The sequence below is a fragment of the Diabrotica virgifera genome, chromosome 1 (assembly GCF_917563875.1).
Source record: "Diabrotica virgifera virgifera chromosome 1, PGI_DIABVI_V3a".
Lineage (NCBI taxonomy): Eukaryota > Metazoa > Arthropoda > Insecta > Coleoptera > Chrysomelidae > Diabrotica > Diabrotica virgifera.
Window position 1 is genome coordinate 297,972,275 of NC_065443.1, and position 23,253 is coordinate 297,995,527.

Here is a 23,253-nt window from a genome sequence, read left to right on the forward strand (position 1 = left end):
AAACACTCCCGTTCCCGTATAATATAAACTTTCTTTACAGTGAAATGAGATCTAGTCACTTCACGCATGCTTTAATTATGATATTTTGTGATCTCCGATTGGATACTTCCAACATTTTTTATGATATTAGATTCGAGTAATTTTAATTGAAACATCTCAAAAAACAGTTGGGTTGTGCCAAAAGGAAGCAAAGAAACGACCAATCGTCTTTCTTTTTTTTATTATATACATGACAGAATATGTGCTCAAAATGTCTTACGAGGTGACCCACCAATGCTCATTCGGCTCAATCAGATCTCGAATTTAAAGGGCCTTTATCATGTGCTAATTAAAGAAACTATATATTTTGGAATTTATTATGTAAGTTTTATAGTATATAAGGTTCTACATTTTTTTTGGCTTAATAAATGCACTCTTAAGAGGAAACAGTAGCGATCAACAGGTAGCGAAAACGCGTTCCAAAATTGCGGCTGTAATTTTGAATATTTTTTCGAGATATTTGGCACACGTATTCGTAATATAATAAAGAATGGCGGTACAGAGCAAAATTTGAAAAATATATTAATATGTGGAAATTACTCTGTAATTAAATACAATATTAAAAAAACGAGCCTGTGCCGCCATTAAGAAGAGCAAAAAATACACTTTCTTCAAATAATTTTTTTTATCCGATGCCTAGATTTTGTGTCATTTTGGAACTACTAAAATTTTTTATTTCATTAGTAGTTCCAAAATGACACAAAATCTAGGCATCGGATAAAAAAGTTTATTTGAAGAAAGTGTATTTTTTGTTCTTCTTAATGGCGGTACAGGCTCGTTTTTTTTAATATTGTATTTAATTACAGAGTAATTTCCACATATTAATATATTTTTCCAATTGGGCTCCGTACCGCCATTCCTTATTATATTACGAATACGTGTGCCAAATATCTCGAAAAAATATTCAAAATTACAGCCGCAATCTTGGAACGCGTTTTGGCTACCTGTTGATCGCTACTGTATCACCTTAATATATGCAAAAAACAAGGTTTTATTAATTATCAGCAGTAATTACACGAGTGCTCTAAAATTACCGATTTGTATCCCGAGTGACACTTCGACAGTTTTAATTGTCAAAGTGTCACGAGGGCAAAGTATTGCCCTCGAGTATTTGCTAAACCTGTTTCTTGGTGTTCTCTGTGACAAGTTGTAAAACATTAATTGTCTTTAATGTCACTGAATGTATTTTTGCGTAGCAACGAAGGGCATCTGACGTAATACTTGGCGACGGGAAATTATCGAAAAAAATTACCGCTGTAATTTTTATTTTTGTAGCTTTCTATTGGTCAGAATCTCTATGAATGAATGAATGAATATATGGCCGATTTTCTCTGACTGTCTCAAAATTGACGGCAGCCATAATTTTGTACTGCAGAATTATCTGAAACATAAAATTTACAAAGGTATGAACTAAAGGTATTCTAGTATGAACTAAAAAACTATAGCATGAACTAAAAAAAAGTTCTATAAAGCAATGACTGAATTTGACTGAGTTTAAAGACAAAATCTTCGAAATTTTTTTGTAGTTTTTGGCAGTTTGACAAACGAAAAAGGTAGAAAAACTTAAAATTTATAGTTATTTTAGTTACATAGTTCATGCGGTACTCAAGTGTGTGACAAATACTTGGTCAAAATTTCAGAAGAATCGGTCGAATAGTTTTTGAGAAATCGTGGTTGCCATATGTAAAAAGGTGATTTTGAGAAAAACAGTTTTAAATCAAAATCATTGGGAAAGTCCCAGTAGCTGGCTGTATACCATAATTAAAAATCATACAGAACAAGTAAAAAACTTCGTTTTTATAATAGTATAAAAAGTTTATTGAAAAACTATTAAAAAGTCATCCAAAAGGATTCGCAAAACGTTTTCAATCTAGATCAGATCAGAACGCACTGAAGATGATCTGATCTAGATTGAAAACGTTTTGCGAATCCTTTTGGATGACTTTTTAATAGTTTTTCAATAAACTTTTTATTCCATTATACAAACGAAGTTTTTACTTGTTCTGTATGATCACTCGTACATACGACGACCACAATTTTTCAAAAACTATTTGACCGATCCTTCTGAAATTTTAACCAAGTATTTGTCACACATTTGAGTATCGCATGAACTAAAAGAACGCTATAATTTTAACTTTTTTATCTTCCTCGGTTGTCAAACTGCCAAAAATAAAAAAAGAATGTGTGTGTACTTTGTACGCGCGTAAGAAGTTATACTTCTGTTGTATTTATTCTTCTGTTGTATTTCAGCAGTAGATAATTTTTTTATGGGTGTTTCTAATGATTAAAATGTTTTTCAAAAATTGACTTGTCTACTTTTGTCCGCCGACCACACAATACATATAGATTTCAACGAAATAAATATACTTTAAACAGTTTATTTTTATTTCATTTAAATATTAAACTAATTTTAATACTTACCACTTTCTAAAAATGTTCATTAAAACAATACCAAAAATTAAAAAAAAAAAATAGGAATCGTCCGGATTTGAACCCGGGACCTCTCGATCTGTAGTCGAATGCTCTACCAATGACCCCACAATCGTTCTGTTTACATGATTTCTCGGACATAATGACAAATCACGGTAACACATAGACGAAGTGAAGTATAAATATAAAAATGTTTTAATAATACTTATTATCGTACTCCCGACGAAGGCAAATACACAAAAATTATAATAAATATATTTACTAAAAACAATAATATATTCTTTTCACAGCTTTTATGCACTGATAGATACATAACTTGAAAGATTTAGCAACTAACTCAATTCTGTCTGTATGCGCATGCACGTGGCATAATAAAAATCCACTCCCAATCGCGCCTAAAGAAGTATAACTTCAAAAAATCGAAATTTCTTTCTTTAAACTTTGGGACTTTCTTTCTTTCTTTAGGACTTGTTTTTAGTTCGTACTATAGTCATTAGTATACCAAACAGAACCCTTTGTGAAATTTATGTTTCAGATAATTCTTTAGTACAAAGACATGGTCACCGTCAATTTTGGGACAGTCACAGAAAATCCGCCATTTTGAATTAACAAATATAATGTTAAACATAATGTTAAAAATTAACAAAAAAAATTTTGTACATTAAGAGTGCATTTATTAAGCAAAAAAATGTAGAAGCTTATATACCGTAAAAGTCACACAATAAATCGCAAAATAATTAGATTTTTATCGAAATTGAGATTGATAAAGGCCCCATAACAAAGAATTATTACTCAGAATTAAACACAGCAAAATTGAGTTAAAGTAGTTCTGACAAAATAAAAAGAATCCCGTGACTTATAAAGTTAAATCAGGTTAAAAGTTGAATTAGGAAAATCAGGAATCAGACAAGCGATTATTAAACAAAAGGTTGATAGCAACTCATATTTAATATGACAAGCTACGGAGAAATTCTGATTTATCAATACCTTGTAACAAGGTAGATAATAAAATAAGTGAGAAAAAAGAGAATGTTTGCATTATACATTTCGAAAGTCCATAGTATCACAGTATTAAAAACAAAGAGTAGTGGCACTGTCGTTTGAAGTTTGTGAAGTCTCGTGTTGTAGAGACAGCCATCTTGTTATCTGCCATCCGAGGAGTTAGGACCGGACTGGTTCAATGATCGCAGTAGTTCCAACAGCTTCAAGAGGCAATATATTAAGGCCCGGTCTTTTCACCTCCGAATAAAAGTTATTCGGAGGTTTATTTGACAGATTTACATGTAATCTGCCGGATAAACTTCCTAATAAATAGTTATTCGGAGGTGAAAAGACCGGGCCTAAAACGAATGTAACTAAGCAGTACAAGGTAAAACAGCAGCAACTTTGCAACTACGCTACTACGCACCTGAGTTGCTAGTCAAACCTTCAAGATTGAAAGTATGCAGAAGCGCAGTGAGTTCTGCGACTTTTTGTCGCAATCTGTCTGAGCGGAAAAATGCGTGACTTCATCAAGGTCTCAGAGTGTCATTACTGTTTGTTATGCAGGGTTGCGAGAAAGTCTGGCAACACATTATTTTCTCGGAAACCGCTAGAACGATTTTTATAGATTTTGGTGGGTAAGGGTCTTTTAATGCGGCCGATATTATAGTGGTAATTACATTGTTGTCAAATCTTCAGTTTTTCTGAAAATCTAACGAACTTTCTTATTTCAAAAAATGGAACACCCTATATATTTTTTGAGTTTTGGAATTCTTAAGGGATGCTGATTATTTTTCATATGATATTCCCTATACCTAAATGCCATAATTTCGGAGTTATTGCTACATTATTTATTAAAAAAAAAATTTTAATAATTTAAAAAAAATCAATTTTTTCGGCCCAAATAGACATGATTTTAGGGTCTTTGGTCCACTGGGAACAAAAAAGGTCTTTTGTAATTTTTCTCTAAAGTTAATCGTTTTCGAATTATAAACAATTTAAAACTGAAAAAATCGAAAAATGACGGTTTTCTAGATTCAAAAACACGAGTAAAAAATATTATTTTTGAAACTACGAAGTGCCTAAATTCACGATCAAGCCTTAGTTTATCAGCTCTCGATAAGCAATTTAGTCTTGTTTAAAATATTATTTTTTAGTCGTTAATGCAGCCCGATCGCCCGTTCGCTCATATGCGCTTCATTAACAATTAAAAAAAGACAATATTTTAGAATAAAACGTGCCAAAAATTCTTACAGGTATCTGATGGAAGGTCTGATCTTGAATTTAGGTACTTTGTAATTTAAAAAATTATTTTTCTTACTTGTGTTTTTGAACCTGGAAAATCGTCCATTTTTCGTTTTTTTTTTCAGTTTTAAATTGTTTATAATTCGAAAACGATTAACTTTAGAAAAAAATTACAAAAGACCTTTTTGTTCCCAATGATTCAAAGAACCTAAAATAATGTCTACCCGGGCCGAAAAAATAGATTTTTTAAAATCATTTAAATTTTTTTCTCTAATAAATGTAGCAATAACTCCGAAATTATGGCATTTAGGTATGGGGAATATCATATGAAAAATAACCAGTATCTCTTAAGGATTCCCAAACTCAAAAAATATATAGGGTGTTCTATTTGAAATAAGAAAGTTCGTTAGATTTTCAGAAAAACGGAAGCTTTGACAACAATGTAATTACCACTATAATATCGGCCGCATTAAAAGACCCTTACCCACCAAAATCTATAAAATTGGTTCTAGCGGTTTCCGAGAAAATAACGTGTTGCTAGACTTTCTCGCTACCCTGTATAAACTGGGGTAGTATTTGGATAATAGAAAAGAAGTAATTCAGCTAAAGTGGCCATAATACAATAAATATAGTCAAAATCATCAATAAAACAAACTGAATAAGAAATGAAACTAGAGAAAAACAGGCAAAAGTGTTTTTAACATTGGATTAACCGAGACTGAAGAAAAAGAACAATCAATTTTGAAAAATTTTTAAACTGCTTTTACAGATAAAGAAATATGGTGTGGTCACCTCACGGTATATTAAATGAAGCGCAATATTAGTATGTTTTAGTCTTAAGAGCTATATTATATATATTTTATACAGTGGGGCAAAAAGCTCTTTTATATAAAAAAGTATGTAAGCTAAAGTGAAATTTTTTAATTATCTTACGTAGTGGTAGTAATTTTGACCCACAGTATACATATACAACTTTTTTATTTATTTTCGGTGTATTTTTTCACTTTAATTAATGTTGTGAATGTAGCATGTAATTTGATATTAAAAACAATCATGTAATAATAAATTATTTCTACCCTTGTAATTGTTTTCTCCTTATGTTTTCTTTTACGAAAAATTCAAAGATAAGCATGTAATTTGCTTGGTGTAAAACTGAAGATGCATTTCACAAAGTAACATTATGAAAAATTAGTCGGATTTCTAAAGACAAAAAGGACTTAAGAATAATAACAATCCTTTACTGAAAGAACACATATTGTAATAGATAACGAACCCAGTTCAGAAATTAAAATCAAGAGAGGAGTTAGGCAGCAATATGTTAGGTCTCCATTACTATTCAATGTATATAAATAGTGAATCCATTTTTAAAGAAGCACTACTATCTGAAAGTGAAGGAATAATAATTAACGGAAGAAAGCAACTATTAATAACATAAGATATGCAGGTTAGAGCATGATTATGGCAAGCTCTGCTGAACAACTGCAACTGCTACTAAATAAGACAAGCTTCTGTGAAAAATAAGGGCTAAAAGAGAGATCTATAGAAAGGGTTGAAAAATACAAATGGATTTCAAAAAATAATGACAAAACAACAGAAATCAGGGCCAGAATAGAACTAGCAAGAAATGCGTTTGTAAAATTGAAAACAATTCTCTTCAATAAAGACCTTATTAGAACAGAATAAGAGCTCTGAGATATTACGTATTTTTGATAGCACAACAGACTTGAAAGTTGGAAGCTGAAGTAAGCACACGTAAATAAACTAGTCATTTGAAATGTGTTACAGAAGGATGTTTAGAATAGCATGGACACGGAAAAAAACGAATATGGAAGTTGATAAGATTCATAATACAGGCAAACAGTTGGAAAATGCCGAGATGGATAATACAGGCAAAGCGGAGAAAGGAGAGTATCATGTTTGAAAAATTTAAGGCACTGGTTTAAATACAGTTCAATAGAAGTCTTAAGGGAAGCGGTAGATAAAGTAAAGATAGTGATGATGATATCCATACTCCGTGTTGTTCTGGAGCTATTTTCTTGTGGCATTTTTATAATCAAGTATATTCAAATGGGAAATAAGCCACAATTTTACCTAAAAATGATTTTATTAACGTTTCGACGCCCAAGTCGGGTGTCGTTGTCAAAATACAAAATAATACTAAATAAACAAAAATGTTGTTGCTTAGTAAAAAATTCTTCTAATAATTTATTTAATCTGACTCATTTATATCGGCAATTCAGACACGTATTATACATTTTAAAGTAGACGACTTTAATTAGACTTTAATTAGACTTTAAGTAGACTTTTTAGTTGTGGAAAGCTTCCTCAACGTTTCTAATTCCATTGGCGACATACACCAAATTGAACAAAGCTCGTCTCGAAAGCTAAATTATGAAGATTATTTATCTCCAGTTAACTGTCATTTAAGTAATATTCGTGCGACAGACTTCCTTACTAAAATAGACCACCTTCAGTGTGTACAAAAAAACTGGGGGAGTTATCAGAAATTATATACGGATGGTTCAAAAATGGAAGGAAAAGTTGGATATGCTATATATTACCCACAAAAAAGTATAAAAATAAACAACAGATTACCTGATAAAATGACAATTTTCACAGCTGAACTCATTGCAATCAAAGAAGCATACAAAATATGTATTAATCAAAAAGAACTCAATTATGTTATATTTACAGACTGCCAAAGCATTGTAAAGACATTGAAATATAATGTACATAATTTTGCAGAAAATTATATCATCAGTGACATCATAGCAATGAACAGTGAAGCTTTGAAATCGGGCAAAAATATAATATTGTGTTGGATAAAAGCACACATTGGTATAAAAAACAACGAAATAGTAGATGATCTGGCTAAAAAAGCAACAACGAAGGAATCCACTCTGCATACTTATCAACTTCCTATGGGAGACATAATTTCTATTATGAGATCTATCAAACGGACGAAATGGCAGGAACAATACAATAATTCAGACAAAGGAAATTATTACAAAAAAATCCAGCCTACACTTCCCATCAAGACATGGTTTAATCAAGTTTCCAACAAAGGCTTTATCAAAACTATTTGTCGAATAAGAAGTAATCACTGTCTGACTCCAGTCTACAAAAGAGAAATAGGACTTGTAGATAATGATGAATGTTTATGTGGAGAGCTAGCTGATCTACAACATATGCTATTAGAATGTCCTTTACATTTTATTGAAATATCAAACTTTTTTGCCAATCTAGTTCAAGTTAATGTACAATTTCCTTTTAATCTTATATACCTTTTACAATCAAACAATCTAGATGTTTATAAAATTTTGTACAACCATGTTAATTGTTTAAAATTAAAGCTCTGAGAAAAAAAGAAAAAAAAATAAAAAAAAAAATAATTTAATAAAATAAAAAGATACTAAGATCTAAACCTCCGCGAGGTTGAATCGAGTTTAGGTCTTAGCGCGATAAAAAAATATACAAAAAAAAAAAAAAAAAAAAAACTAAAAAAAAAATAAAAAATGTAATAAAAAAAATGTTAAAAAATATAATAAAAAAAATAATAAAAAAAACAGAGTAAAAAAAAACAGTAGCACTAATAGTTTTAAATTTAGATACTAAGCATATATTTTGTAAAAGAGAGAATTCAAAACACATTGACTGGCCAGTTGGTTGCTTAAACCAGTGCCAATAAAACATAAACACACACAAAGTAGACGACTTTAAAATGATATTGCCAATATTGACGAGTTGCGTTCCTGGGACGACTTTACTAAATAATAAACTTTATTTGGGCGTCGAAACGTTAATAAAATCATTTTTAGGTAAAATTGTGGCTTATTTCCCATTTGAATATACTTGATCCATACTCCGATTAAGAGACTGCACTTGAAGAAGAAAGCTGAAGAGGCAGCTAGAATACAGGATACAACAACACCGTGAAGAAAAACAAAAAGTATTAATGGTACGGAATTAAACAAAAGTTTAATAAACGAAAAAAAAAGGGTAAAGTAGATATTACACCTGGATATATCAAATTTTTAGAGATATAGGCCAAAGTGGTGACTAAAATTTTTTTAAGCTATCTGCACTACATTCCTTTGTACCAGTAACAATAATAAATATGGTTAAAAGAATAAGGAAATATGAGATTACTAGCGGCTGTAGTGGTTAATATTCAAAATTATACATCCTCTAATATTATATCATTATCGATGATGCTACAACACTGTTGTAGAGCCTCAACCTTCTTACGTCAGCATTGTCAAGCGTTGACCGTTTGCTGTATGTACTTATCTTGCTCTTGCTAGCATTGTCATCTACATTCTACATCATCCGTCCATCAGTGGCGGATCTAGAAATTTTTTTTGGGGAGGGTCATGGGTCTTGATGGTGGTTTAATTACATTTCTCTGATGCAAGGTCACTTAGTCTTACCAACCCTAGGATAAGTGAGTTTACAATTTGGGGGGGGGTCATGACCCCGTGACACCCCCCCTGGATCCGCCAGTGCCGTCCATTCAAGTTTTTTCCTACCTCTCCGTCTACTTCTCCCAGCTGTGGCAAAAATTCGCTTAGGATTGTATTTTTATGAGAGATACCACATACTTATGTTTACCACCAGATGTCTGTCTCTTATTTTGTATATTTTTTATCTAAGTACATACTTACAGCTAGAATCACAAACCATACATACTCATAGACGTTTCACGTAAATTGTCAAGGTCAAGACAGCAAATTAGTTATCATTCCAATCCAGAGATGTCGCCGTCAGTCAATTCTCTTGTCAGATTTAACAACTGACAGTTGACAATTAAATTAATTTGTTATTTACTTTTTATTTTACAGTTTGTGGCTTAATTATTTTATTATAGTGGTGTTACGTTTTTAATTAGATTTAATCACAATTTTAATAAGTGTATTAACCTCCTCTCCATTTTTATGATTAGAATTTTTAGTTTACATTGATCATCCCGTGTTGTGTTTCTCACATTAAAAAAAACAATATAATAGATCCTGAAACAGTTTATTCCAGTAGACAAGTGTGTCATCAACATTTCGGACCTATATATTTTTGGAAGTTTGTAAAAACTTTAAAAGTTAAAAGTTTATGGATTATAAGGTAATATTTATCTAAACAATCATCCTATGTACAAGATTCTTTCAAAAATTTTCATTCAACTCGATACACATCAGTGCTTTCATGTGACAGCAGTAGTGTTTAGCATTTTGAAAACAAATTGGAATATTTGAAGTTTTCAGTAAAATATGGAATAAAACATTGAATTGTCTTTCTGTTGTTTTAATTTCCTGTGAAATTTCATCAAAAATCCCGAAAAAATTTATAATTTGAAATTCTCACGTAACTAAAATTTGTCAATTTAGTTCCCATTCCAATCAAGAGATGGCGTTAATTCGATCCGAAAGATTAACATGGTCGTGAAACGTCTATAAGTATGTATGGTTTGTGGCTAGAATAGTAGAAATAGAAAGAATATGTTTGACGTGATAAGGCCTTCTCCATCGATAAGTCCTCTTCAACCATTTTGTAGTTCTGCTGGCCAATTCCTCTTGAGTCTTCTGGTATGGGGCTGTAGTAGTGGGTGAACCAGCTTTCTGTGTGGGTTTCTAATTTATTATCGTGCTTTGAATTTAAATGATGTCTTTAAGGGAAGACAAAGTCCGAAAATTGAATTTTTAAAGTTTTTTTGGGTTATGATTGAAAATTATTCTCTGAAATCTTCTCTCTCCAACGATATACAGAATAAGCCAAATAAAAACGGAACATACGCAGTTAATACAGTGTATCGGAACTACATTTGAAATAGTCGACCAATATAAAAGTTCCACATATGTAAATGTGTAGTGGGTGGCCAGACTGAGCTGTAAAATATCGCGCAACAACATCGAACGGGCCCATCTTCGGCGTCGTGTCGTAAACAAATGGACCTGGGTCCAAATTTGTAGCTCATCTAACCACAACAACGAAAAAACCAAAACAATGTATTTACATCTCGCGACACGCCGTAATTTACATCCCCATCTGGTAATGATTTTTACTGCCGCTTCACTTTACTGCTCTTACGGCGCTGTAACAGCAGTAAAATGAAGTGGTAGTAGCTGCAGTAAAAAGCATGGCCAGACGAGGATGTAAACTACGGCGTCTCGCGAGATGTAAATACAGTGTTTTGGTCGTGGTTGTGGCTAGATGAGCTACAAATTTGGACCCAGGTCCATTCGTTTGCGACACGACGCCGAAGATGGGCCCGTTCGATGTTGTTGCGCGTTATTTTACAGCTCAGTCTGGCCATCCACTACACTCACCGCGGGACCCATTTTGCCGCTTCATTTTACTGCTCTTATGTCGCCGTAAATTGTCGCTTGTCTGGGCGTAGCCTTAGCCTAAAAGGAGACAGGTAGTTGAGTTGCTATTATTTATGTGTGTCAAACTTTTATATTGGTCGACTATTTCAAATGCAGTTCCGATACACTGTATTAACTGCATATGTTCCGTTTTTATTTGGCTTATTCTGTATAACACATTATAGTAGAAAATATCCATGGTTACAAAATTAGTTGTTTTTTGAATGTACCGGTACCCGTACCAACTTACCCTGTACCGGTAGCTTTATAGCCCATTAGAGTGTTTAACGTTTTTGCGATTTCCCGAATAGGGCTTTTCATCGATTGTCATTTGTTTCGAGCTTCTGTCATGTGTCACATAATATTAATATATCTACGTCATACGTCTTTTGTTTGTATCATTGGTATATGCCAATAACGTATGACGTAGATACATTAATATTATGTGACACATGACAGAAGCTCGAAACAAATGACTGTGAATGAAAGGCCCTATACCTACTAGATGCTACTAGGTTTTTAACTTTTGATGTCAAATATCTCTGGATCCTTAGACTATATAACGTCCAATATTTTACAGTAGTTGTAGATCGATAATATCAAGTCCCGCGTAAAGTTTTATTGAAAAATGTACAAAAACAAGTAAAATAAAAAATAAAATCTAAACTTTTTTGTAAGAGTATTTAAAAAAAATTAAAATAAATGTTTCTTTCACTCTAACTTTACAGAAATCTACGCAGGACTAAACAATGCATCTAGTTTCAAAATAAAAAATTAGGTCTCTAAGTGCTTTGGTTACAGAGCTATGTGACATAATGTTAACATTGTCGTTAATAGTCCAAGTAATAGGACAAAACCTCGCAATTTTTACAGAATGAATCGATTTGCTTGAAAATAAGTAGTGGATAGTCCAGGGATCAAAATCTATATCAAGCCAAAAGGCGCTTTTACCATGGGGTGGTTGCCACACCATCGCGGGGGTGGAAATTTTTTATTATATTATAATTGCAAAAGTTTGTAACAACGTTCATTCTAAGCAAAAAACGTTCTATACATTTTTTTGATAAAATTAATAGTTTTCGATTTATTCGCTATCGAAACTGTTAGTTTTATATCGAAAAAATCAATATTTTTAATCAGTTTTGTGCTAATAACTCAAAAACTTTTCGTTTTATCAAAACAACTTTACTTAACAAAAATGTACCTTTTGAAAAAATAAATAAAACCGTTTTTTTTTATTTTCTTTAAGACCAATAGTAATCGAGCTATACTTTATTATATGTTGGCTCTTCTTCGTCAAATGCTAATTGTAGTTTCAAAGTCAAAGGACGGGAAAATTATGCATTTTTCGAGAATACCTTGTTGAATCTAATTTAAAGTATTTAAAAATATGTATCTCCAGAAATAAAAAAAATCTCAAGCTAAAAAAATTAAGTGACTTATAATGAAAAGAATGTCAGTCCTTATTTTTTTCAGCAAAAAAGTGATCGTGAACAACCCCCTAATCACCACCCTGATTAAAATTTGTCATTGACCTGATTTGATTTTCTTGATTTATGTATTGTTAATAGGTTCTAGAAGTTTGATCGGCTTGAGTGAATAACGAGTTTTTGTAGTTTGGTAAAAAATGCCTTTTTCTTCAGAATAGAAAGGTTAGCATCAGAGATACGAAAAAATATTTAAATATGAAATTGTAGCTTATTTAATTCTCAAGAAACTGGTTTGCAAACATTTTTTACGGCAAAAATTGAGAAAGCTATTGACAATTAAAACTTGTAATATCATGCAAAAACCACGTTTACCAACCCTTTCAGTGCCACCTCTTTTTGTGACTGAGCATTTTAAAATGATTTAATATTAATAGCCGTATAATAGATCTTGTAAAAACCTACAAAATTCTTTTTTAACGAACTTTCTAGGATAAAAAATAAAAAAGTTACGGTTAAAAATCAATATATTTTTTTTGAAAAAAAGGAGAAATTTAATTGGAAGCATAATAATGTAAGTTAGCGGTGTTTTTAGTCATTGGCCTTATTTTTTTATTCTTCTTTATTTATGTATTATTAATAGATTCTAGAAGTTTGACTGGCTTAGAATGATTAGTTTTAAAAAACTGAAGTTTAAAGCGAATAACGAATGTTTACAATTTGGTAAAAAAATGCCATTTTCTTCAGAAAAGAAAGATTAGCATCAGAGATACGAAAAAAATGTTTAAATATGAAATTGTAGTTAATTTAATTCCTAAGAACTTGGTTTGATAAAATTTGTTCTACGGCAAAAATTGAGTGAATCGTAAATGAGTATACCATCGAAAAACATTGATTTTTTAGATATAAAACTAACACTTTCGATAGCGAATAAATCAAAAACTATTAATTTTATCAAAAAAATGTATAGGACATTTTATGCTTAGAATGAATGTTTTTATTAACTTTTGCGGTCAAAATATAATCAAAAATTTCCACCCCCGAGATGGGGTGGCAACCACCCCCATGGTAAAAGCGCCTGTCAGCATCATATAGATTTTGATCCATGGACTATCCACGACTTATTCTCAAATTTTCAAGCAAATTGATCCATTCTGTAAAAATTGCGAGGTGAAAAGCTTTGGTCCCTGGACTATAAATGGGACTTCGGGTGCCCTTAACATAATCTATTTTTAGGTCTTCATGTAATGTTTGATTGGGAACATACCATGGTGTATGTGTTATCATACGGAGTATTTTGGATTGTCTTCTTTGCATAATAAGTATGTCCAAATAGGTTCCATTCGTTATGTCCATTTTCTAATGATACTTTAAGACAATTGGATATGGTAATTGAGTCAATACTCGCAATCTATAGTTTGTATTTTTTATTAGTTGTTATGTAATCATGGGGCAACCGGTTTCGAGTCTTACAATATATGACTCATCATCAGGACCAGTACAAAAAGTCTTCTCTATACAAACTACAAGCTAAAAAACACAAAACGAGAGACATGTACACATATATATAAAACATGAAAAACAACTTTGTCTTGGTTTCAATCACATACAATAAAGCCAAGCAACTGTTTAGTATTGAACTCAACAGTCCATATCATGTAAAATGAGACAATCATGCCTATTCTGTAACTCATTTCGATGATAGAAGTCAGTAAAATCGAATAGAAGTGACCAAGTCGAATAGAAATAGTCCAAATCCGTATTCCATAACTACTTCGGAATCTCTACAATCGTAATGTGAATAGAAATCACTTCGACAGCATTTACCCTGTCGAGATGAGATTTCGATTATCGGAATTGTGGTTGACGCAAGCGCATTTTGTTTTGTTTTGACGTTTATATTTTATATATAAAAATAATTCATTACATACTACTTATTTATAATTATTTATAGTATTTGTACCTTTTTTTAGCTGCTAAATTTTTAGTCTGTGGTGTTATTTGTTTAGAGAACTATATATATTTCATTTAGACATGTACGAGTATGAATAATTGGACCTAACCTTATTTATTTGCTACTTGGCGTCTGAATGTTTCCCATTCACATTGTTGCCATATTTTGTTCGCATATTTCTTGTACAATTGCAATCAATGGTATAATGCACAAGAATAGCATACGATAGACTTCTTATGCGTTAATTGATAAATAAATATTATACCAGTATACTTGTATATTTATCAGTCAACGCTCATAGTCTGAACAAATTATAGAAAAGATGCCATTTTTGGGAAAAGCTGTTTAGCAGTTATTTCAACTGGAATCGAATCTTAAAGATTGCATATTATTAGTAATATCAATTTTAAATAATTTAATAATAATAATGAATTAATAACATCAATTTAAATATCTTTGATTTACAAGCATTTATACTTCTTATCTTCACTTATCTTTTTTATTTATCAGTTTATCTTCTTTTTTATATCAATTTTAATTAACTTTAATTTAAAACCATTTATCCTCTTTTGAGCTTTTTGCATCCAGTATTTACACGAATATTTTATTTACTTCTCAAAACTTTGAGGATAGTATGAAGAAATTATGAAAACATTGAAGAAATGGCAACGGTGTCATATTTCAAGTAACAAAATAGGTCACAGAACACAATTTCGCTGGATACTGCGCGGTTGCCACCTCCTCAGAACCGCGTGAAATAGAAGTCAGATATTTCGATTACGATATGAGTTACAGAATACCGATCCAAACACAAAAATGACGCGATAGATATCAAACATTTCGATTTTGGGTAATTACGATTCGACTTGGTCATTTCTATTCGATTTGTTAAAAGTTACAGAATAGGGCTGATTATATCATTGGGAGCGACCAATCTGATGAAAAGTGCTTGGTATATAATTTGATATATATGCTACCATCAATCCTTAACTAGTCAAGGGTCGATGGAGTCTTGGTAAAATAGTATGCGATCAAAAGACATAATACAAATTTTCTTTAGTAAACGGTATCTACTTACATAACAGCCATAGAAACTGTTCCACAGCTAAAGATGTACCTGGAAGTCACCAGCCCCATAAGAAAAGTTGACCAATCTCTAGAGAGACTAAGGGCTGTTTGATTGGTCAACTTTTCTTATGGGGCTGGTGACTTCCAGGTACATATTTAGCTGTGGAACAGTTTCTATGGCTGTTATGTAAGTAGATACCGTTTACTAAAGAAAATTTGTATTATGTCTTTTGATCGCATACTATTTTACCAAGACTCCATCGACCCTTGACTAGTTAAGGATTGATGGTAGCATATATATCAAATTATATACCAAGCACTTTTCATCAGATTGGTCGCTCCCAATGATATAATGTCTCATTTTACATGATATGGACTGTTGAGTTCAATACAAACAGTTGCTTGGCTTTATTGTATGTGATTGAAACCAAGACAAAGTTGTTTTTCATGTTTTATATATATGTGTACATGTCTCTCGTTTTGTGTTTTTTAGCTTGTAGTTTGTATAGAGAAGACTTTTTGTACTGGGCCTGATGATGAGTCATATATTGTAAGACTCGAAACCGGTTGCCCCATGATTACATAACAACTAATAAAAAATACAAACTATAGATTGCGAGTATTGACTCAATTACCATATCCAATTGTATAATGGACTCGCATTGGCAACCCTTTCATCATTTGATACTTTAAGAGTTTAAAATGGTTTTGTTCTATCCACTTAAGTATGTTGTTTGAGTTCACTTGTGACTTGTGGGAATTGATGCTTCCTCAGGTTAAAGGTGAGGTTTCGTTTTATTAATTCTGATTTTCCGTTTTTGCAGAAAGTAATTTTCTTCAATGCTTTTCGTAAATTTTATTTTTAGTAAACGCAAATGAAATAATTCTTAGACAAAAGTTATTTTGTTGTATGTTAAGGAAACAGGAAAATATTTAAAAATGACTTAGAGGTCAAGGCAGAACTAATAACAATATTTAAAAAACAAAAATATATTTATACTTATAACGTTCTATTTTTGTTCTTATTTTTAAATTTCTTCTTCTTCACTTTCACTTCTGTTTCTTCACCTTCCGTATTGTTCGTCTCGTGTAGTCGCTTTTCCCCACTAAAACAAAAAGAAAGTAGTAAATAAAAAATAAGTTATCATTTCATTTACCTTTTTACTTAACAACTAGGATTCATTCGTCTTGTAAATCAGATGTACTAAAACATATACATATTTAGTTAATGTATTATACAGGGTGTGTCATTAGTGTGAAAATATATGACATTTTTACTCTACAAAAACATAGAAAATGAGATTATCCGGTTCGCATTCAAATTTGTTTTTCTTCCAATATTATAAAATACTCATCGAGGACATTCTACGGTAGGTTTATGAAACCTAAATCTTCAGCCAGAAGATTCTCAAACTGTCCAATGTGATCTCCCGAGGTTTCTACTAAATTTCTCCCGGTTGCTAGCTGATTATACAAAATAATAAGCCATTTACATCTCTTGAAAGAGTTTTTTTTGTGTGTAGACATGACTTTGTCTGTTTTTCAATGTGCCATTCTTTCGTTATTCCATCATTTTCGTGGTCTTCCCACTGATCTGTCTTCTCATTGGAAAATCGTCTCTCGCAGTATTTACAACACTTTGTTTTGTTGTCATTCGGCTTCTGCCATGATCGTTACATTTTATTTTTCTCTTTCTTCTCAGTCCTTGACGTTATTCTCTTTTATCTTCGTCGTATATTTGTACTTTTGGCCCTATCCTATAGTGTCTGGCCATCGGTTTTTCTTCAATTTTTTATTGTGATATTCATATTCATTAGATCTTTTCGATTGTTTCGATTATTCTTCGAATTATCTCTCTTGCGTATAATAAGTATATACACTTCTTTACTCTGACCATTGATGTAGAATTGAGTAGTCCATGCCTATTTAATTTAATAATGGATGAAGTTATAGGTAGTGTTAACATAATGAATCAGGGATACAAAATGGGTAACCGAACCATGAGAATACTTTGCTACGCAGATGATGCAATCTTAATAGCCGAAAACGAAGATGACTTACAACGCCTACTACAAAAATTCAAAATAACCGCCGAAAAGTATAACCTGACACTATCCAAAGAGAAAACCCAATCGATGGTAATATCCAGGAACCCAATTAGATGTAAATTAGTAGTGGACGACCATATAATCGAACAGGTAATGGATTGTAGATACTTAGGTGTGGAAATATCTAGCGACAGGCATCTGTGGCAAGAATCAAAACAGCAGGCAACGAAAGCAGCGAGAATATCTGGTTTCCTGAGGGATATAATCTGGCAGAACAAATATATGAGCACCGAAAGCAAAGTCCGCATTTATAAGACATGTGTTAGACCCGTACTGACATACGCAGCTGAGACAAGGGCCGAGACAAAAAAGACCAAACAAATAATGAGAACAACAGAGATGAAATCCATAAGAGGTATCACACTTAGAGATAGAATACGAAACGAAGACACATTGAGAGAGCTAGGCGTTCAAGACGTAGTGACATGGACAAGAGCGCGACGATGCATGTGGAGAGACCACATAGATCGGATGGACCCTGAACGTATGGCGCAATGGGCGAAAACACAGAAGCCCAACACCAAGCGACCCATAGGAAGACCCCAACAACGATGGTACGAGAGTTGGAGCTCCGGATCCCAGCAAAGACTGTAACAGAAGAAACAGGACATAGTCCTATTACAAGAAGAAGAAGAAGACTCTGACCATTTCAAATGACTTTTAAGGCCACGAAACATACATACTCTGATTTGTTATATTCGAATACACTTCTCTTGGACTTATTATAAATACAGGTTGTTTGCCAATGAATGGGCCATAGCTTAACCGTAGGTTAAAATACGTCGATTTAAGCGAACTTACTTTAGTACGAAAGTTGATAATAACCGAAATACAGGGTGTCAAAGTTAAACTTTTATTTTATTTTAAGTTAATTATGATATTATTATTATATATCATTATATTATTATTTATGAAGTAAAGTATGATATTTATACTTAAATAAAGAAACATACCTTTTAACAGTAACGATAGACTTCTTTCCTTTCCCCGTCAGCACCTTCGACCATTCGCCTTCTCCCCCTTTAATGGCATACTGTTCCAAGTTCTCATTCTTTAACTTTTCTAATTCTTTCTTCTGCTTCTTCTTCAATTCTTTGGCGGCTTGCTCGAGTTCGTCCTGGACGCTCTGTGGGAACGGCGTCATCTTCAGATCTTCCGCATCTTTCCTTGGCGCAAGCTTCCTCTCGATATCTTCTTCCAAAGCACCGTTGAGGTACTGACTGAGCCGTCTGATTAAGCGGTTGAACAGTCCTAGAAGTTGGGTGGATGGTAGATCTAGTTCTGTGGCTAAGTCGTCCACTGTTTTGTGTTGGAGACCAAGACCCAGCAGGATTGCCTATATAAAAGTAAGTTTTGAGTAAACGTGAATAGAAACGAAAAAGGTATAAAAAAGAAAAGATAAAAAACACAAAAAGTACTGGAAAATAAACGCAAGGAGAGAATTAAAAAGAGAACATATTCAAATTATATGAATGTAAATATAAAAGGGAAGTTAAAATACAAAATTTGGAAATAGATGAAAAGAAAACAAATAAGAAAATAGAATAAAGACGAAAATATATCTTTCATCAAAGTTTATATGTAACAATATTCTTCTTGTGAAACCATTCATATTAGATCAAATACTAAACAAAAAAAAACTAACGGAATAATCGGAACCAGAAACGAAAGAAAATTATACAAAAAGCAATATAGAAGATAAATAAAGAAAGAAATAAACAAAGCAAAACATGAAAATAAACGAGACAAATAACCCTACTTGTAACTTTTGTTACTATTAAAATGCCTATTCATATTGAAAAAGGAAAGAAAATAATCGTTTTCGTTTTGATTCAATTCGAGTCTCTTGCCATCCTCTGACACCGTGTTTCGGGGTCTCTACCCCTTATCAAAGAGGCTATGCAAGTAGACTGAATTGAATCAACTCGAAACGAAGAAGAACTGCATATATTAAAATATCTGCAGCAGAGTGTGGTTAGACTGTCCTCTAACGGGGAATGACAAAATACATAAAAATAAATTTCGACCACGAGTCAGGATTCTGTTAACCGAGATACGATAGTACCAAGCGGCGCCGCTAGGAGGAGCACTCCAACACTGCGTCTCGGAATACTTTAACGAAACGTGGTCATTTTGTACTCTAAGCCGAGTAAGGTATGAAAAAGAAAAGAAAATAATCGTTTTCGTTTAATTAAATTATTTAGATTATTAGATTATTTTCTCCTGAGCAGAATCCTGACTCGTGGTCGAAATTTATTTTTATTTATTTTGTCATTCCCCGTTAGAGGACAGTCTAACCACACTCTTCTGCAGATATTTTAATATATGCAGTTTTTCTTCGTTTCAAGTTGATTAAATTCAGTCTACTTGCATAGCCTCTTTGATAAGGGGTAGAGACCCCGAAACACGGTGTCAGAGGATGGCAAGAGACTCAAATTGAATCAAAACGAAAATGATTATTTTCTTTTCTTTTTCATACCTTACTCGGTTTAGAGTACAAAATGACCACGTTTCGTTAAAGTATTCTGAGACGCATTGTTGGAGTGCTCCTCCTAGCGGCGCCGCTTGGTACTATCGTATCTCGGTTAACAGAATCCTGACTCGTGGTCGAAATTTATTTTTATTTATTTTGTCATTCCCCGTTAGAGGACAGTCTAACCACACTCTGCTGCAGATATTTTAATATATGCAGTTCTTCTTCGTTTCGAGTTGATTCAATTCAGTCTACTTGCATAGCCTCTTTGATAAGGGGTAGAGATCCCGAAACACGGTGTCAGAAGAGACTCAAATTGAATCAAAACGAAAATGATTATTTTCTTTTCTTTTTCATACCTTACTCGGTTTAGAGTACAAAATGACCACGTTTCGTTAAAGTATTCTGAGACACATTGTTGGAGTGCTCCTCCTAGCGGCGCCGCTTGGTACTATCGTATCTCGGTTAACAGAATCCTGACTCGTGGTCGAAATTTATTTTTATTTATTTTGCTATTAATATTGTTAATTTTTTTTCATAATATACTCTACCGATTGAACAGCAGACATTTGGATACTGCCCAACTGGTTTAGGAAATAGAGTCTCGCCAGAGTGGGCATCAAGTCCATGATGAGATGATAGTCAACCAAATTATTGCTGTACATCTCCAGACGTTTGAGGTCGTACTTCATGAAGTGAATGTCCAGTTCCGTCTTAGTTAAATCTAGAAGCAAAGAATAATTATTATTGTTTAAATCATAAATAACATATTGTACGATAAAATCATGTAAATATGTGAAATTATTAATATAATTTCATGTGGCGTGGACTGTGATGTTTGCTGGTTCAAATGGAAAATTTATAGAGATTATGATAAACAGACAATATTGAAGTTTATAAAAAGTCTTACCAAAATCCTGTCACTGACTACTGATCGCGTTTTGATTAAACACATATGCCATTTCACTCGTGGATTAAACTGGTTCACGAGTTTTAATTGTTCTTAACGGTTATTTTATATCGGATTACTGTCTGATTTTGCGGAGATGTGTTGCCAAACGTAAGCTAACACACGAGAGAGAGAAAGAGAGAGAGAGAGAGAGATTACTAATCACAATGTTCCTTTTTGGTACTGAGATTTAGCTCAAAAGAAAGTATCAGGTAAACACAAGATCGATGAGTTCACCCTTCAACAAGTGTCGATAAAATGAGATAGTTACCTCTCTCGCAATGTCCAAGCATAATTATTATTGTCTGTATTGGGTAGGGATGAATAGGTACTATTAAACAGGCTTTGGCATTGGCTTAACAATTATTTAACTAAGGATTGTAATAGGGAACTTGCATAAAATTTTAAATTCGAAAAAAATGTTATAAATCACAACAGAACATAATTTAAAACATGTATCAAAGATAAAAAAGTTTTTTGTTTTTCGTTTGGCCCCTAAAGACGATTAAAAATTCAAATTATACCAGGCAACCCAAAACGCGTCGTGACGTCATCCGGTTATATGTTTACATTCTGCACCAACAAAGTAAACAAAATTTGTATATAATTTTAAATTAGACATTATAAACGTCAGTAGAAAATACAGTTATGTGACGTCACAAGTGTTTTTGATCGTTTGAACTATTCATAGAAAACTTGTACTTTTACAAAATGGTTTTATTTCCCATAGTAAACCTTCTTTCCTTTCCTTCAAAAACTGTATCAAACTCTAATCTCAACAAACTGGTACAGTAGGAAAAATGAAAGAATACCCATGAACGAACATATAAAACACGCTGTATTTTCCTGTCACCGTGTCACACAAAAAATTTTCCAGCGCAAGTACATGTAATAATTATTGTTACATGTACTTGTACTGGACAATTTTCTTTGTGACACGGTGACAAGATAATACAGCGTGTTTTATATGTTCGTTCATGGGTATTCTTTCATTTTTCCGACTGTATATATTATTACAATGACATATGATAAATGTCATTAGAATACAAATATTTTTCCCTTATTCAGCGACGATGAGCTGGCCAATACCCAAGTAGGTGGAGGCCAATAAACTAAAGAAGGAGAAGAAGAATATACCTAAATATAACCATAATCTGATCATTATTATGTAATAAAAAAAATGTACAAGTTCCCTATTGTGGGTTTCATACAGTAAAAAATATAAGATTATTTTTTGGATGTGAAAATTGAACATATATAGAAAAATATCGTGTTCTTAGCTTGCATATATAATTTTAGACGTTAATACTTTACCTTTTGTTCGTAATTTGACTGCCTTATTTGATAGCACTCCTAAAGACAAGCTTGGAGAAAATTTACAGAACTGATAGGCCAGTAAGTTGACGAATCTCCTCCTGAAATCTGTCCAATAAGCGGCTAGCCAGTCAGTCTCCTTAACTTCTTCAGTGTTTAACACGTTCAACATTATACACGAATGTTCCCCTGTCAAATCATTTGTAGTTTGTCGAAGGTAGACAGGAATATACCTAGAAAAATTATTTAAGGAGGTTATTGTGGAATATACAATGTTGGCAATACTTTTTTTGAACAATGGCTTTGGCAGAGCCAATTAGCCAGACTTGTTTGTGATTGATTGCAGATTCATAGTCATAAATTTCTTATTTCATAACATACATAAGTACATACAACAATATTATTTTTAGATACATAGGTACATTGTGTTGCTTTGAAATGTATTTTAAAAAATGGAAATAGGTACAGAACAACGTTATTTTAAATAATATTTTTTAAATAATTCCTCTAAAAAAAGATATGAATGAAATCGGTAACTCGTTCCCAAGTTATGACATGACAGGGAAATAGGGATTAATTTTTATATAAGAGATTAACTTACCCTGCCTTTTTCCAAAATTTCATAAGCTGCTCTGTCAGTCCGAACGATACACCGAGATAGTCCAATTTCTCTGGAGGTCTTTCGCTTAATTTGAACAGCAATGGTGGCAGTGAATTTCGTGGCTCAACAGTCTCCTCTAATAGACCAACTTCAGAGTCTTCAACATTATCAATTTCCTGTTTTGGCAGTTGAGAATCTTCGTCTAAACTGGGAATTTTGAACTCATAATATTGTTTGAGGATGTCTAAAGCTCTTGCTCCATAGCCCATCTAAAATAAGATCAAACAATTTTATAGTAATTAACTATT

At 32.5% G+C, this 23,253-nt stretch overlaps 1 protein-coding gene across 2 annotated transcripts in view; it reads right to left on the reverse strand.

Moving 5' to 3' along the window:
• Positions 1 to 16,474: 16,474 nt before the first annotated feature.
• LOC126879167 (RNA cytidine acetyltransferase) overlaps positions 16,475 to 23,253 on the reverse strand; it is a 29,180-nt gene continuing 22,401 nt past the window's right edge. The window contains exons 7-12 of one of the 2 annotated variants that reach the window (XM_050642185.1): positions 22,946 to 23,214; positions 22,345 to 22,577; positions 20,633 to 20,805; positions 18,562 to 18,944; positions 16,658 to 16,704; positions 16,475 to 16,606 (exon numbers count right to left, since the gene is read on the reverse strand). In XM_050642185.1, coding sequence (XP_050498142.1) covers positions 16,680 to 16,704; positions 18,562 to 18,944; positions 20,633 to 20,805; positions 22,345 to 22,577; positions 22,946 to 23,214 — 1,083 coding nt within the window. In that variant the 3' untranslated portion in view covers positions 16,475 to 16,606; positions 16,658 to 16,679. The remainder of the gene's footprint in view (positions 16,607 to 16,657; positions 16,705 to 18,561; positions 18,945 to 20,632; positions 20,806 to 22,344; positions 22,578 to 22,945; positions 23,215 to 23,253) is intronic. The other variant, XM_050642184.1, reaches the window with a different exon arrangement.